Source organism: Pipistrellus hanaki (assembly GCF_964339955.1).
Source record: "Pipistrellus hanaki genome assembly, chromosome: 19".
In the NCBI taxonomy this organism is placed as follows: domain Eukaryota; kingdom Metazoa; phylum Chordata; class Mammalia; order Chiroptera; family Vespertilionidae; genus Pipistrellus; species Pipistrellus hanaki.
The window spans coordinates 1,112,257-1,126,490 of NC_140521.1; the positions used below are offsets into that span (position 1 = coordinate 1,112,257).

The window sequence follows — 14,234 nt, forward strand, 5'->3', positions numbered from 1 at the left end:
ACGGAGGCGGAACTCGGACAGCATGCACACACACACTCCCGCTGGCTGCAGACGGCACCTACCTGTGTGTGTCCGTGTCATTCCTGGAGGCGGGGCCCGGCCAGGCCAGGGGTGGGGCCCGTTTTGGGGGAGGTGGGGAGCCCGCTGGGTTTGCCCTGCGGCTGGCGGGTGACCCCAGACAGGCAGGCGGGGTGCGGGCCCCTGGGCCGGAGCCGCAGGCACCTTTGGGCGTGCTCACTCGCCTGCGTGGGGGGAGGCGCGGGCCCGCCCCGGAAGGTCCGGCTGCACCACAGGCTCAAGGTCAAGGGGCTTGAACACTGACCGCTCCCTAACCCCTCCCTCCCACCCAGAGCCTGGGCGGCCAGGCCGGGTGCCCCGCCACCGAGGCGGAGAGAGAGTCACGTCCCTTTTTCCTAGCCAGCGGGCCCCTCCCCGGGGGAGCGGGGGTCAGCCCCGTAACCTCTGCACCCCGAGGACGCCCCCTCCAGGGGATGGGGACACAGCTGGGGAGGCTGGGAGGAGAGACCTCAGGGTGGGGAGCACCCAGGTGCCTGGGCCTCGGGGCCCGTCCATCATTGTCCTTCACGCGCTGCCAGCGGCCAGCGGCCAGGGTCCAGGGTCGGGGGGCCCCAGACCCCACGGCCTGCTAGGTGTGTCCCTCCCACCACCTCTGCGTCAGACACCCACATCCACTGCCACTGTCCCCCGGGCCTCCTGGGAGTCCCCCCGGCCTCCTGGAGCCCCCCGACCGGAGCCGGGGGGCCTGGCCTCTGCGTGTGAGGCCGGCCTGTGTGGGGGGGGCAGGCGCACCCCCAAAGGCTGTCACACGGGCAGGGCCCCGAGCAGAGGAGAGGGACCCGCCCAGGAAACCCCCTCCGCCTCGCCACCGCCCAGGCCCCAGGGTCTGGCACAAGAGGGAGCCTCTGTGTTTGCACATTTTATTAAGATTCCGACTGTTAAGTTACTTCTTTCCTGGGAGCGTCTCTGAGAACACGCTCCGAGCGTCCCACTGAGCGCCTCCGCTCCCCGCTCCCGCCCGGGCGCCGGGCCGGCCTCTGCCTTGGGGGGCGGGGCCGCAGGGGAGGGGGCGGGAGCCCCGACTCCCCGGCCCCTCCGGCTCCTGGGGCGTCTGTGCGGGCGGCCCGCCTGTGCGCCCCCCGCCCCGCGTGCGGCCGGAGCCTCCTCTCCCCGCGGTCCAGTCCCTGCAGAGCCCCCGCCGGGTCAGGGCGGCCCAGCCCCGCAGCCTCGGAACCGGCAGCCTCGGAACCAGCGGCCGGGCCGGCGCAGGGGAGGCCATGGGCAGTGCAGGACCCTCAGCGCCTCCGTGGCCCCGGCGAGGCCGTGTCCGCGGTCCCGATGGGAAGTCCCTGCGTGGCCGGAGGTGGGGCGCCTGCAGGGCGGACTCTGCACCGGCGCTCCCGGCCTCCGCTCCGGCGCCCTCCCGGCCCCGGTGCGCACCCTCCCCGCCCGGTGCGCGCCCTCCCCGCCCCGGTGCGCGCCCTCCCCGCCCGGTGCGCGCCCTCCCGGCCCCGGTGCGCGCCTCCCGGCCGCCTGCCCCGGGGCCCGTGGACCAGGTGTTGCTCCCCCGGGCCGGGCGGAGCGGCTGGCGGGGCGCTCTAGGCCGCGGGGGGCTCCGGGGCCGCGGGGGACGGTGGGGGGTTCTGGGGGCGCGGCCGGCCGGCTGCACGCTGGCGGAGAAGCGCGCGCGGCCCGGGCTGCGGGGGGCGCTAGGGCGGCGGGGGGACCCCGGGGGGCGGCGGGGGGAGCCCGGGGGGCGGCGGGGGGAGCCCGGGGGGCGGCGGGGGGAGCCCGGGGGGCGGCGGGGGGAGCCCGGGGGGCTCCGGGGGGCCCGGCCGCAGCTGCACACTGGCGGAGAAGCGCGCGCGGCCGCCGCAGAGCAGGGTGGTGCGGAAGGAGCGGCGCGCGCGCTTGGGGAAGATGATGGCGGTGCAGGCGAAGCGCAGCGCGCGCGGCCGCGGCTCCAGGGTCAGCTGGCTGCGGTAGCTGCGCCACGTGCAGTTGGGCGCCGCCACGATGGTCTCGCTGTAGGCCGTGACGGTGGGCACCGGCCCGTACTCCACCTTGTCCCGGAAGTGCTGCTCCGAGGCGTAGCGGACCTCCGAGTTGCAGCTGGGGGAGAGGGGCGGGTGAGCCAGGCCGCGGGCTGGGCCCCATCCGGGTTCTTTGTAAAAGTCAGGGCCTGGGGTCGCAGGAGGGCCCCGGGAGGAGAGGCAGCGCGGCCCGGCCCGGTCCTGAGCTGGCCACAGAGGTGCCTCCCCGCGGGGTGAGCCCTGGGAGCCAGGAGGCCAGGGTTCGATTCCCCGGGTGCGGGCTCCATCGCCAGTGGGGGGCGTGCAGGAGGCAGCCGGTCCGTGATTCTCTGTCATTCTGGATGTTTCTCTCTCCCTTAAATCAGTAAAAATACATGGTCTGTGATGCGCTCAAAAAGGACATTTCGGGTTGGTGTGCGAAACTGGGCCCGCTGCTGCGCGGGCTCTTCCGGGGATACGGGGGGATTAGCTGCTGGAACACGGGGTGCCCCGGGGTGCTGGGGTGCCCGGGGAAAGGGGCCCCAGGTGCCAGGGAGGGTCCTTACACCAGCACACAGAGGGGCTGGAGGGGTGCTGTGGAGCCCCAGCCCGGCCCCCGCCCCGAGTTCAGGCTCACCCTGTGCCCGCCCGCCGCAGGGCCCGCTCACCGGATCTCGTGGGCCGGCTCCGGGTTCACCTCGATGCCCTCACCGAAGAACACCGGCCGCAGCCGGGGCCGCAGCGCCAGCGCCGGGGGGTTCAGGGAGGGCGGTGGGGGCTGCGGGGAGAGCCATGGGTATTGTTACACACACACACACACACAGAGACACACTCACTCACACACACACACACACTCACACACACACACACACACAGACACACTCACACACACACACACAGACACACACACAGAGACACACTCACACTCACTCACACTCACACACACACAGACACACACTCACACACACACAGACACACTCACACACACAGACACACACACAGAGACACACTCACACACACACTCACACACACAAAGAGAGACACACACACACACACACACAGACACACTCACACTCACACTCATACACACACACTCATACACATACACTCATACACACACTCACACACACACACACACAGAGACACACACTCACACACACACACACACACACTCATACACACACACTCATACACTCACACACACACACACACAGACACACTCACACAGACACACACACACACAGAGACACACACACACACACTCTCACACACACACACACACACACACACACACACACGAGGGCCGCCCGCACCCTCCAGCCCCGGCCTGCTGCCTGTCGGCCCCAAACCGCAGGCCTGGCCCCCCCCACGTGCCTGAGCGCTGCCCTCACTCTGGGGGTCGGGCACTGGTCACCGGCGGCCCCCGGCCCCGGGCCGGCCCGGAAGGGGAGCGCTCTGACCGGCCTCCTGCCCCGGGACCTCAGGGGCCGTGGGCAGCCTCCCGGCTCCGCGGGACCCGGCCCGTCCGGACCCGCCTCCGCTCCTGCGCCTGTGTCCGCGGCCCGACACCCACAGGTCCTCGTCCCTCCGCCTGCACCGCGTGCGGGACCCGAGGCCGGGGCGCAGGGACGCGGCAGCTGCTGTGGTGCCGGTGCCGGTGAGGTCCTCCGAGCTCACTCCCCTCACTCAGCCCCGGCCCGGCCTTTACAGCCAGCAGCCCCAGAAACAAAACAAAACAAAGCCGAGCTTCAGAGGCTCCCCGCGTCTCCCATGGTGCCCCGCCCCGCCCCGCCCACACCGGCCCAGCGGCACGGCCCTGGCCTCAGTTTACAGAACACGCTGAGCGCCTACTGCGTGGCTGTGTGGGCCGGATGCCGCCTGGTGCCCCCCGGGCCCTGGTCCAAAGGGGCCGTGTGTGGCCGCAGAGGCGCCGAGAGGAAGACCAGCCACGCGAGGGGACGGGAACACGGGTGCTGAGGTGTTTGGGGCTGTTTCTTCGGGTGGATGCCCTCCCCGCCCCCCTGAAAACAATCATCCCAGCTCCGGAGCCGGGAGGCAGAGCCCCGGGGCCCCCTCCCCCGGGGCCAGAGAAACGGCCGAACCCCAGCACGGCCTGAGCAGACCTCCGGCCGGCGTGACGGCCGCCACCCGCCGGCGGCTCTGGCTCCGGGCCGGCCGCCAGCAGGCACACAGGCCCCTCCACGGCCTGGCACGGCAGCGCAGCCCTGGGCACCGCTTTCCAGCGGCCGGAGCCGGCGCGCCCCAGACCAGGCTGGCATCCAGGGCCTGGCGGCCAGGCGCTCCGGAAGTCGCCGGGGCCGGGCTGCCCGCGGGGCCCTCGCCGAGGGGCCGTGGCAACAGCGCTACGGCCCGGGGCCCGGGGCTCCCGCCAGCCGGAGGGTGGGCACCGGGAGCGCCCGGCACAGCCAGGAGGCGGCCTGGGCCCCCGAACCGGGTGCTCCTCGACGGCTGGGCCGTTCGGATAGGAGTCATGGGGGGGGAACGGAGGGGCACACAGGCGCTCACAGCCCGGGGCCCCCGGGAGGCTTAGCGGAACGGCCCTGCAGCCAACTGAGCCCGGGCTCTTCCCTTTAAATTGATGCCAGAGAGGAAGGGAGAGAGTGAGACCGATGAGGAGAGAGAATCGTGGACCGGCTGCCTCCTGCACGCCCCACAGTGGGGATGGAGCCCGCCACCCGGGCCTGTGCCCTGACCGGAAATCTAACCCTGACCTCCTGGTTCACAGGTCGACACTCAGCCACGGAGCCACGCCGGCGGGAGGCCGGGATTCTTGTTGCCGGGGGAAGGGCATGCAGAGGGCCATCTGTAAAAAGGGGCTGAGCCCCTGGGGGCCCGGCAGGACCCTGAGGTCCCCGGCGGCTCTGGGGCTGGGGGTGGGGCAAGCACGTGGGTCCCGGGCTCAGAGCAGCCGAGAGCTGAGGGGACTCCCGTCTCCCCGGCACCACCCTCCCGGCCCCCGGAGGGCCCACAGCCTCCAGCCCCTCCCGGGCAGGAGCGCCCCCCGGAGGCCGGAGCAGGTGGGCGTGGGGGCAGCGGGGGAGGGGTTTGAGGAGGAGCCCCCCAGGCCCGCCCATCTCGCGCCGCCGTCCCGCGCCCTCGCCGTCCCGCGCCCTCCCCGTCCCGCGCCCTCCCCGAGGATAAACACCGCGCCGGCAGGAAAAACACACAGGTGCCCGCGGGCGCGCTGCCTGGCGGCTGGGTGGGCACGGCCCACGGGGCAGGCGCGGAGAGCGCGGGGCCACGCGGGGACGGCCAGGGGGACACGTGGCGACACACAGCCACGTTCGTGTCCACCGCCACCCCACGGGGGCCAGGGAGTCTGACCTTGTTCTGCCACGGCCTGCGGAGCCCCCATCGGTGGGAGGGGGCAGGAGCGGTCCAGGGCCCTCCCCCTGAGCTGGCTCAATCTCCCTCACCCAGGGACACACCTGGGAGCTTGTCATCCATCCGTCCATCTGTCCGTCCATCCGTCCGTCCATCTGTCCATCCATCTGTCCGTCCATCCGTCCGTCCATCTGTCCATCCATCCGTCCGTCCGTCCATCTGTCCATCCATCCGTCCGTCCATCTGTCCATCCATCCGTCCGTCCATCTGTCCATCCGTCCGTCCGTCCATCTGTCCATCCATCCGTCCGTCCATCTGTCCATCCGTCCGTCCATCTGTCCATCCATCCGTCCATCCGTCCATCTGTCCATCCATCCGTCCGTCCATCTGTCCATCCATCCGTCCGTCCATCTGTCCATCCGTCCGTCCGTCCATCTGTCCATCCATCCGTCCGTCCATCTGTCCATCCATCCGTCCATCTGTCCATCCATCCGTCCGTCCATCTGTCCATTCGTCCGTCCGTCCATCTGTCCATCCATCCGTCCGTCCGTCCATCTGTCCATCCATCCGTCCGTCCATCTGTCCATCCATCCATCTGTCTGTCCATCCGTCCATCTATCTGTCCATCCATCTGTCCGTCCATCTGTCCGTCTATCTGTCCATCCATCTGTCCGTCCATCTGTCCATCCATCCGTCCATCTGTCCGTCCATCCGTCCGTCCATCTGTCCATCCATCCGTCCATCTGTCCATCCATCTGTCCATCCGTCCATCCATCCGTCTGTTCGCCCGCTCATCTACCCGTCCCTCCTCCTTTGTCCTCAGACACACACTCCACCTGTGACGGGCCGCAGCGGGAGGGTGGGCCTGCAGCGGCCGTCCTTACCCCCCCCCCCCGGTGGTGGCTGCCCCTCCACGTACGGGGGGGCAGGGAGCTGGGGCACAGCTAGTCTCCCCCCCCCATGCACCCAGGCCCCCACCACGGGCGGGCGGGCCGGGGAGGAGGTGCAGGCCCAGCCGGGAGCCGAGGGGCTCAGACGGCGCACCCGGCGGCCGGCGCCCGGGCCCGCCCGGCTGAAGTATTTGCGGGCAGATGCCGCTCGGGCAAAGCCCTCCCGGCCCGGCAGCCGTGGCGGGGGGGCGGGGGGGCGGGGGGGGTAGGGGGCTGCAGGACAGCCCGGCCCCGCCTGCTCCCGGCCTCCCAGCCTCTCAGGCGAGCCTCCGATTCGGGATTCTACCCTGGGGAGCGCGGGAACTCAGCACCTTTTACAAAGAACGAGAGCACACGGGGAGAAACTGAGCGGATCTTACCCTCCGGCCTCGGCCGTCCGGCCGCCTCGCCACTCCTGGGACCCCCGTCCCTCCTGCCCCAGGACCTTGGCACGTGCCGCCCTCTCGGACTGGCCGCCGGCCAGGTTTCCATCCCACCCCGAGGCGCCCTCGTCTGCGCCGGAAAGTGTCCCGGGAGCCACGGGAGCAGGGGGGACCCCGGAGCTCACGGGAGCAGGGGCGCCCCCTCGGGACCGGGCGGGGGCGGCCGGCGGCAGGCCCCGGCTGAGGAGCTGCCCAGGGCAGCCCTTTCCTCTCTGTTAAAAGCAGCTCAGAGCCACACTGGCTCACGGGCACTTTGCTTTCTGGTTTTTAAACGGCTCCACTTCCTATTTATTATTTATCCTCACCCAAGGATATTTCTTGTCGGTGTTTAGAGAAAGTGGAAGAGAGGGAGGGAGAGAGACAGAGACAGAGAGCGACAGAGAGAGAGACATCCATGTGGGAGAGACACTGGATGGGTTGCCTCCCACACCTGCCCCCACCGGGGCCAGGGACCGAGCCCTGCAACCGAGGGACGTGCCCTTGACCGGGATCGAACCCGGGACCCTGCCTGCCGACGCTCTGCCCACTGAGCCAACCAGCTGGGGTGCGTCTTGTTTGTTAACGGACAGACGCCCTCCGGGAGCTCCCGGTGGGAAGCGGGAGAACACAGGGTCCGAGGGTGGAGGCCCAGAGCCAGACCCCGCGCCCTGTCCCGGGGGTGACCTGGGGCCTGGCCGCCTGCACCCCCGCCCCCCCCCCCCCCCCCGGAATCCGAGCACAGCCTCCGCTGAGGTGATGGAGCGAGCGATCGGGTGACGGGCTCGGGTGACGGTTCGGCAGGCCCGGCCCGGCCCCGGGAGGCTGGAGCGCCCGGAAGGCACTCCTCCCGGAGGATTCTGGGTCAGCGGGACGATCAGGGGACCTGTCCCCCGTCCCTCTTCCCCCGGTGCCAGCGGGACCGCTGCCTGGCGCCCCCCGGCCGCGGCGCCTGGAGGGACCTGCAGGGCCAGTGTCCCCGCAACAGCCGTCCCCCCACCCTCCTGCTTCCCCGGCCCCGGCCCCGGCCCGAGGGGGACCGGATCCACGCTCCCCGAGTGCACCGCGGGCTGTGGCCTGAGACCGAGGCCCCGAACCTGGCTGCCCGGGAGAGACACCGGGAGGTGCTTGTTTATTTTAATTAAAGCCACAGTGAAGGGGCTTTGTTTTTAAACATATTCTTACTCATTTCAGAGAGAGAGAGAGAGAGAGAGAGAGAGAGAGAGAGACAGCCATGATGACAGAGAATCATAGACCGGCTGCCAACTGCACGCCCCCCACTGGGGATGGAGCCCACAACCCCAGCCTGTGTGCCCTGACCGGGAATCGAACCCGGACCTCCTGGCTCCTTGGCCGACGCTCAGCCCCTGAGCCAGGCCGGCCGGGCCCACCAAACCAGGCTGCCTGAGGCCACATTTGGGGCCCCCGGGACCCACCTCCATGCTGTCGCCTCCCGGGCGTCAGGTGGGGGAGGCTTCACGGCCCCCAAGGCCCCAGGCGACCTGCCAGGCCCAGGACAGTGCCCGGGCCGGAGTCCTGTGAGATGCACACGGGCACACACACAGGCACACACACAGGCACATGCACACACAAACACTCGCACACACACAAACACACAGGCACATGCACACACACACACACAAACACACAGGCACATGCACACACACAAACACACACACACAGGCACATGCACACACAAACACTCGCACACACACAAACACACAGGCACATGCACACACACACACAAACACACAGGCACATGCACACACACAAACACACACACACAGGCACATGCACACACAAACACTCGCACACACACAAACACACACGCACACGCACACGCACACACTCACACCCCCCGCAGGCCCGGAGGTCAGCGTGCAGAACCGGCAGGGAGGGGAGAGCCGCGGGTGTGAGGACCCCCTTTCCACTCGCCCGGGGAGGCCTCCCGGTCGCAGTCCAGCCGCCCAGCCGGGTGCCCGCCCGGAGCCCCACTCAGTCCCCAGGAGGCAGCCGGGTCCCCCAGCACCGCCCACAAGAGAGAGAGAGGGAGAGAGAGAGAGAGAGAGAGAGAGAGAGAGAGAGAGAGAGAGAGAGAGAGAGAGAGAGAGAGAGAGAGAGAGAGAGAGAGAGAGAGAAGAAAGAAGGAAAGAAGGAAAGAAAGAAAGAAGGAAAGAAGGAAAGAAAGAAAGAAAGAAGAAAGAAAAGAAAGAAGGGAAGAAAGAAAAGAAAGAAGAAAGAAAGGAGGCGAGCTGGCCGCGGGGCCGGGGACCTGTGGCGTCTGTCCGGGGCCGGGCCGGGCCAAGCCCCTGGAGGGCGGCCTCTGTGGGTTCGGGGTCCGCGCCCCGCTCCCTGCCCCCGTCGGAGGCCCTCCCCGGGGGGCCCAGGCGGGAGAGTCCCGGTCGCTGGGCTGGAGGGGGGGGCGGTCTGGGCGTTTGGGTCCCGGGGGGGGGGGGGGACGGGCACGGACCCTCCCGCGGCCGGGCCCTCCCCGCACGCACTCACCGCTCCGGCCTCGCCGGCGGGTCCCGGGGGCCCGCAGGGGGCGCCCCCCGCGCCCGGGGCCGGGGGGCCGGGCTCCGGGGCGCAGGGGGGCGGGCTGGGGCTGGGGCTGGGGGGCAGCCCGGAGTCGGGGCTGTCCAGCAGGCCCTCGCGGCCGCGCTCCGAGGCGCCGTCCTCCATGCCCTGCAGATGCAGGTGGCCCACCATGGTGGGCGCGGGCCGGCTCCCGGGCTCCTCGGGGCTCCCCGTCCAGCTCCCGGGCTCCCCGTCCGGCTCCCGGGCTCCTCAGGCTCCCCGTCCGGCTCCCGGGCTCCTCCGGGCTCCCCGTCCGGCTCCCGGGCTCCTCGGGCTCCCCGTCCGGCTCCCGGGCTCCTCGGGCTCCCCGCCCCGCTCCCGGGCTCCTCCGGGCTCCCCGTCCGGCTCCCGGGCTCCTCGGGGCTCCCCGCCCGCCCGGGGCGGCGGGGCAGGGCTGCGCCGGGACCTGCGGCAGAGCCAGGAGGCGCTCGGGCAGCGCCCGGTCCCCGCTCCCCGCCCGCCCGGAGGGCCCGCCCGGTCCGGCCTCTGCTGCCCGCAGCCCGCCCTCCGCACCTCCCGCCCGGCCGCCCCCTTTATGGGCGCCGCCTCCCCGCAGCCCGCCCTCCGCCCCGCCCACAGGGAGCCAGGGCTGGGGCAGGCGGGGGTGTGTGTGTGTGTGTGTGTGTGTGTGTGTGAGAGCCGGTCCGATGGGGCCCTCCGGCTCCTCCTTCTCACTGAATAAAGGACCTTTAGAAATAGCGCTTCGGGGGGACCTGCGAGGGGGTGGGGGGACCTGGGAGGGGGTGGGGGGACCTGGGAGGGGGTGGGGGGACCTGTGGGGGGGTGGGGGGACCTGGGAGGGGGTGGGGAAACCTGTGGGGGGGTGGGGGTTGGGGGGGTGAGGGGTCTAACCTCCCCGCCCAGCCCAGCCGGCCTCCGCCCGGTGCCCGATGCCCGATGCCAGTCTGTGCTTAGGGCCGGGCCTGGGCCTTCGGGTGGAAGTGGGACGGCGCGGGGTGCCGGGAGCCTCCAGGTTCCTGCCCTCCCCTCTCCCCCGCAGCCTGCTCTCCGCCAGGACCCCCACCCCCTTTTCCTTCCCTCCCTCCCCAGGAGAGGGCACGGCCTCTGTCCTCAGAGCCCGGGAGAAGGTCCCACCCCCACCCCCACCCACACGGGCACCCACCCACCCACACAGGCACCCACCCACCCCCACCCACACAGGCACCCACCCACCCCCACCCACACAGGCACCCACCAGGCCCAGCCGCCCGGGGCCGGCACACCGCGGCCTGCAGGTCACTGGAGCAGAGGACAGAGGGAGGGGACGGCGAGGGCAGAGCGAGGCAGAGCGAGGCTGAGTGTGTGGACAGAGCTCACGCCCAGCCCTGCCCGGGGCCCCAGCCCTGCCCCGGGCCCCAGCCCTGCCCGGCCGGAGGGGGAGGGCATCAGAGCGACGGCTCTGAGGAGGGTCGGTCTCAGGTGAGGCCTGAGCAGCCAGGGGGTGAGCTGGCGGCAGTGAGGTTCCGGAGCGGGAGGCAGGAAGCGGAGCAGCTAGAAAACGGGGTGCCCCCAGGACCAGCGAAGGGGGCTTCCCAAGAGGCCTGGGAGGGCCTGGCCGGGCCTCAAAGGTCAGAGGTCGTCCCCAAATGCCGAGGCTGCGGGTGCAGCACAGAAGCAGCCGGGGAATGAGAGAGGACGGGGGAACAGCACCCAGTGTTCCTCTCTCCCCCTCCCCCTCCCCCTCTCCCTCTCCTCCCCCTCCCCCTCCCCCTCTCCTCCCCCTCCTCCCTCCCCTCTCCACCCCTCCCCTCCCCCTCCCCCTCCCCCTCCCCTCTCCCTCCCCTCCTCCTCCCCCTCCCCTCCCCCTCCCCCTCCCCTCCCCTCCCCCCTCCCCCTCCTCTCCCCCTCCCCTCCCTCTCCCCCTCCCCCTCCCCTCCCCCCTCCCCCTCCCCCTCCCCTCCCTCTCCCCCTCCCCTCCCCTCCCCCCTACCCCTCCCCCTCCCCTCCCCCTCCCCCCTCCCCCTCCCTTCCCCCTCCCCCCTCCCCCTCCCCTCCCCCCCTCTAAAGTCACTAAAGAGAGAGCGTGTGCGGGGACCGAGCCCCCCGGGGGGGGTGACGGGTCTCCCTCTCGGCATGGACCAGGAGGAGCAGAGGCATCTGCGGCCCAAACAGAACCAGCCCGAGGGCCGGGCGTCCGGAGCGTTCTGGAGAAGACAGGACGGCCTTCCTCAGCCCCGAAAGGGGTGGGGCTGGCGATGATACCCCGGGACAGAGCGGGGGGCCGGAACAGAAACCCCTAAAGGCCCCCCTGCCCCCCGGATGCCCCCCCGGGAGCGAGCCGGCTCCCTGGCGCCCACTCCGGGGCCGGGGACCAGCTGGGGTGGTCTGACGGGGCGGGCTGACGGGGCGGGGACCAGCTGGGGGGCTGACGGGCCGGGGGCTGGGGGCTGACGGGGCGGGGGGCTGACGGGCCGGGGGCGGGGGGCTGACGGGCCGGGGGGCTGACGGGGCGGGGGCTGGGGGGCGCACAGCCGAGGGGCGTCTCAGCGCTCACCGGGGCTCTGCGGCCTCCACGCTGACCTCAGGCCGCCGCGGTCAGACGGGGCGAGCCACCATCTTCCATCCTGAGCTCCGGCCTTCACACCCCCCCGGGCCCACCCTCACGGCCACGCCCACCGGGGTTCTGGAAGGTTCCTCGTCCCTGGTGGCCTCTCGCTGGAGAGACGGACCGCACTGAGCCGTCAAACACCCAGCTGGCAGCCCACACCGCACCTCGGTGACCGTGACCTCTGACTCTGCCGACCAGGGGCCCTGGCCTCCGACCCCTGCCAATGACCGTGACCTCTGGCCTCTGCCGACCAGGGGCCATGGCCTCCGACCCCTGCGGGTCAGACGTGCCGGCCGGGGCTGCCCTTGGACTGAGCCTGCGCCCGGCTATGGGGGCCGTGACCAGGGACGGAGCGGACAGGACGGACCGGCGGGATTGGGGGAGGGAGCCGGCCTGGAGGCGCCAGAGCATCCCCGGGCCCCGCCCGCGCCTCGTCTGTCCGGCCCATGGCCTCCGGGCTGTGAAACAGACACACCCAACCCCACACACCCCTCCGCCTGCACACACACACACCCCCCTCCGTCTGCACACACACACACCTCCGCCTGCACACACACACACCTCCATCTGCACACACACACACACACACACACACACCCCTCCGTCTGCTCACACACCCCTACGCCTGCACACACACACACACACACCTCCATCTGCACACACACATACACACCCCTCCGTCTGCACACACACACCTCCGTCTGCACACACACACACACACACCCCTCCGTCTGCACACACACCCCTCCGTCTGCACACACACACACCTCCATCTGCACACACACACCTCCATCTGCACATACACACCTCCATCTGCACACACACACACACACCTCTCCATCTGCACACACATACACACACCCACACACACACCCCAACCCCACACACACCTCCGTCTGCACACACACACACACACACACACACACACACCAACCCCACACACCCCTCCGTCTGCACACACACACCTCCATCTGCACACACACACACACACACACACCCCTCCATCGGCCAGGGATCCCCCAATGGTGTCTCCACGCACTCTGAGTAATCAGAAAGGTGGTGTGTGTGAAAACACACTTCCTTTTCAAAACCAGCTCTCAGCTGGGAAAGTGTGGGTACGCCTTTGGGGGCACCGTGTGTGAGTGTGTGTGTGTGTGTGTGTGTGTGTGTGTATGTTCTGTTGTTTTCATTTTTCAGAAACAGAAGTGGGGTGTGTGAGAGAGAGATTTCCATTTTTTTTAAGATGAAGAGGAGGGGCGGTGAGCTGAACTTGACCTTCTCCGTGCAGAGAGCACACCCGTCTGCCCTCAGGGACGCGGGGAAACCCCAGTCACAGCCTCTCGGGACCGAGTGGGGCTCACAGAGGCAGGAGAGGAGGGGGGGTGGCCTTCTCATCGCCAGCTCCTGGCGGGCCCCCGGCTCTGGCCCCGCGCCCCCGGCCCAGGGGACTCGGTTTCGGGTTCGAGGCCCCGCCAGCACCCAGGCCGCGGCCGTGTTCCCAGCGGGGCCGGCCCGTCCTCTCCCGCGCCCCCCGCGACCGTGCCCGCTGTGGGCGGGGCCGTGCCCGCTGTGGGCGGGGCCGTGCCCGCTGTGGGCGTGGCCAGGCCGCCCCGCCGCTGCCCTCTGTGCGCTCGGAGGGCGTGCGCGGCCGCCCCGAGGCGGTGTGGACGGCCGCGAGGAGGAGGACGGGGACCGGGCCAGGGCTGGTCTGCCGGCCTCTGCGCGCGCGCGTGCATGCGTGTGTGTGCGTGTGTGTGTGTGTGTGTGTGTGCGTGTGCATATGTGTGTGTGTGTGTCTGGGCAGCCGCAGGGGCCCCAGGCCTCCGCCAGAGAACGGGAACCGTCAGCCTGGGGTTCCGGCTGCGCCCCTGCTGCTCCGATCGGGCGGTGCACTCAGCTCCCCCAGCCGCACCCAGGCCGACGGTTCTCCCGGTTTTCCCGGCTGTGACTCCGGCCTCACCGAGGCGAGGCCTCTCGGCGGCAGCGAACAGCCGTGTCCTGTGCTCGGGGCGCTCCCGGGGCGGCCGGCACCTGCGCGTCGGCCCATCGTGGAGCCGGTCCGGCCTGGCGGCGGGGCCCGGCGGGACAGCGGTCCCAGCTGCCACCAAACTCAGGGCCAATGAACACCGGTCTCCTCACTCCTGTCGGGGGCCGTCCCGCACACGCTCGGGCTGCGGGGCTGCGGCTCCAGCCGCCGGGGAGGAGGGGTCGCCGAGCCGGAGGCACACGGAGGCTCGGTGCTCGGCCAGCTGCCCGGGTGGGAGGCAGGCTGGGGACAGGCTCCGTGCAGCCCGGGGGGCTGGGGGGCTGCTTGTCTGCAACGACAACCAGGGCCCGGCCAGACCCTGCCCGCCCCCCCGGGCGCGTGCGCTGGCGAGGGCCCGGC

At 70.6% G+C, this 14,234-nt stretch overlaps 1 protein-coding gene across 1 annotated transcript; it reads right to left on the bottom strand.

Moving 5' to 3' along the window:
- Positions 1-1,727: 1,727 nt before the first annotated feature.
- Positions 1,728-9,451, bottom strand: LOC311613965 (refilin-A-like; the record flags this gene model as incomplete). The annotated part of the gene is made up of 3 exons (XM_084868457.1): positions 9,229-9,451; positions 2,699-2,808; positions 1,728-2,130 (listed from the first exon to the last, which is right to left on the bottom strand). The coding sequence occupies exons 1-3, from the start codon at positions 9,430-9,432 to the stop codon at positions 1,728-1,730; spliced, it is 717 nt and encodes a 238-aa protein (XP_084724583.1). The 5' UTR covers positions 9,433-9,451.
- Positions 9,452-14,234: the final 4,783 nt, after the last annotated feature.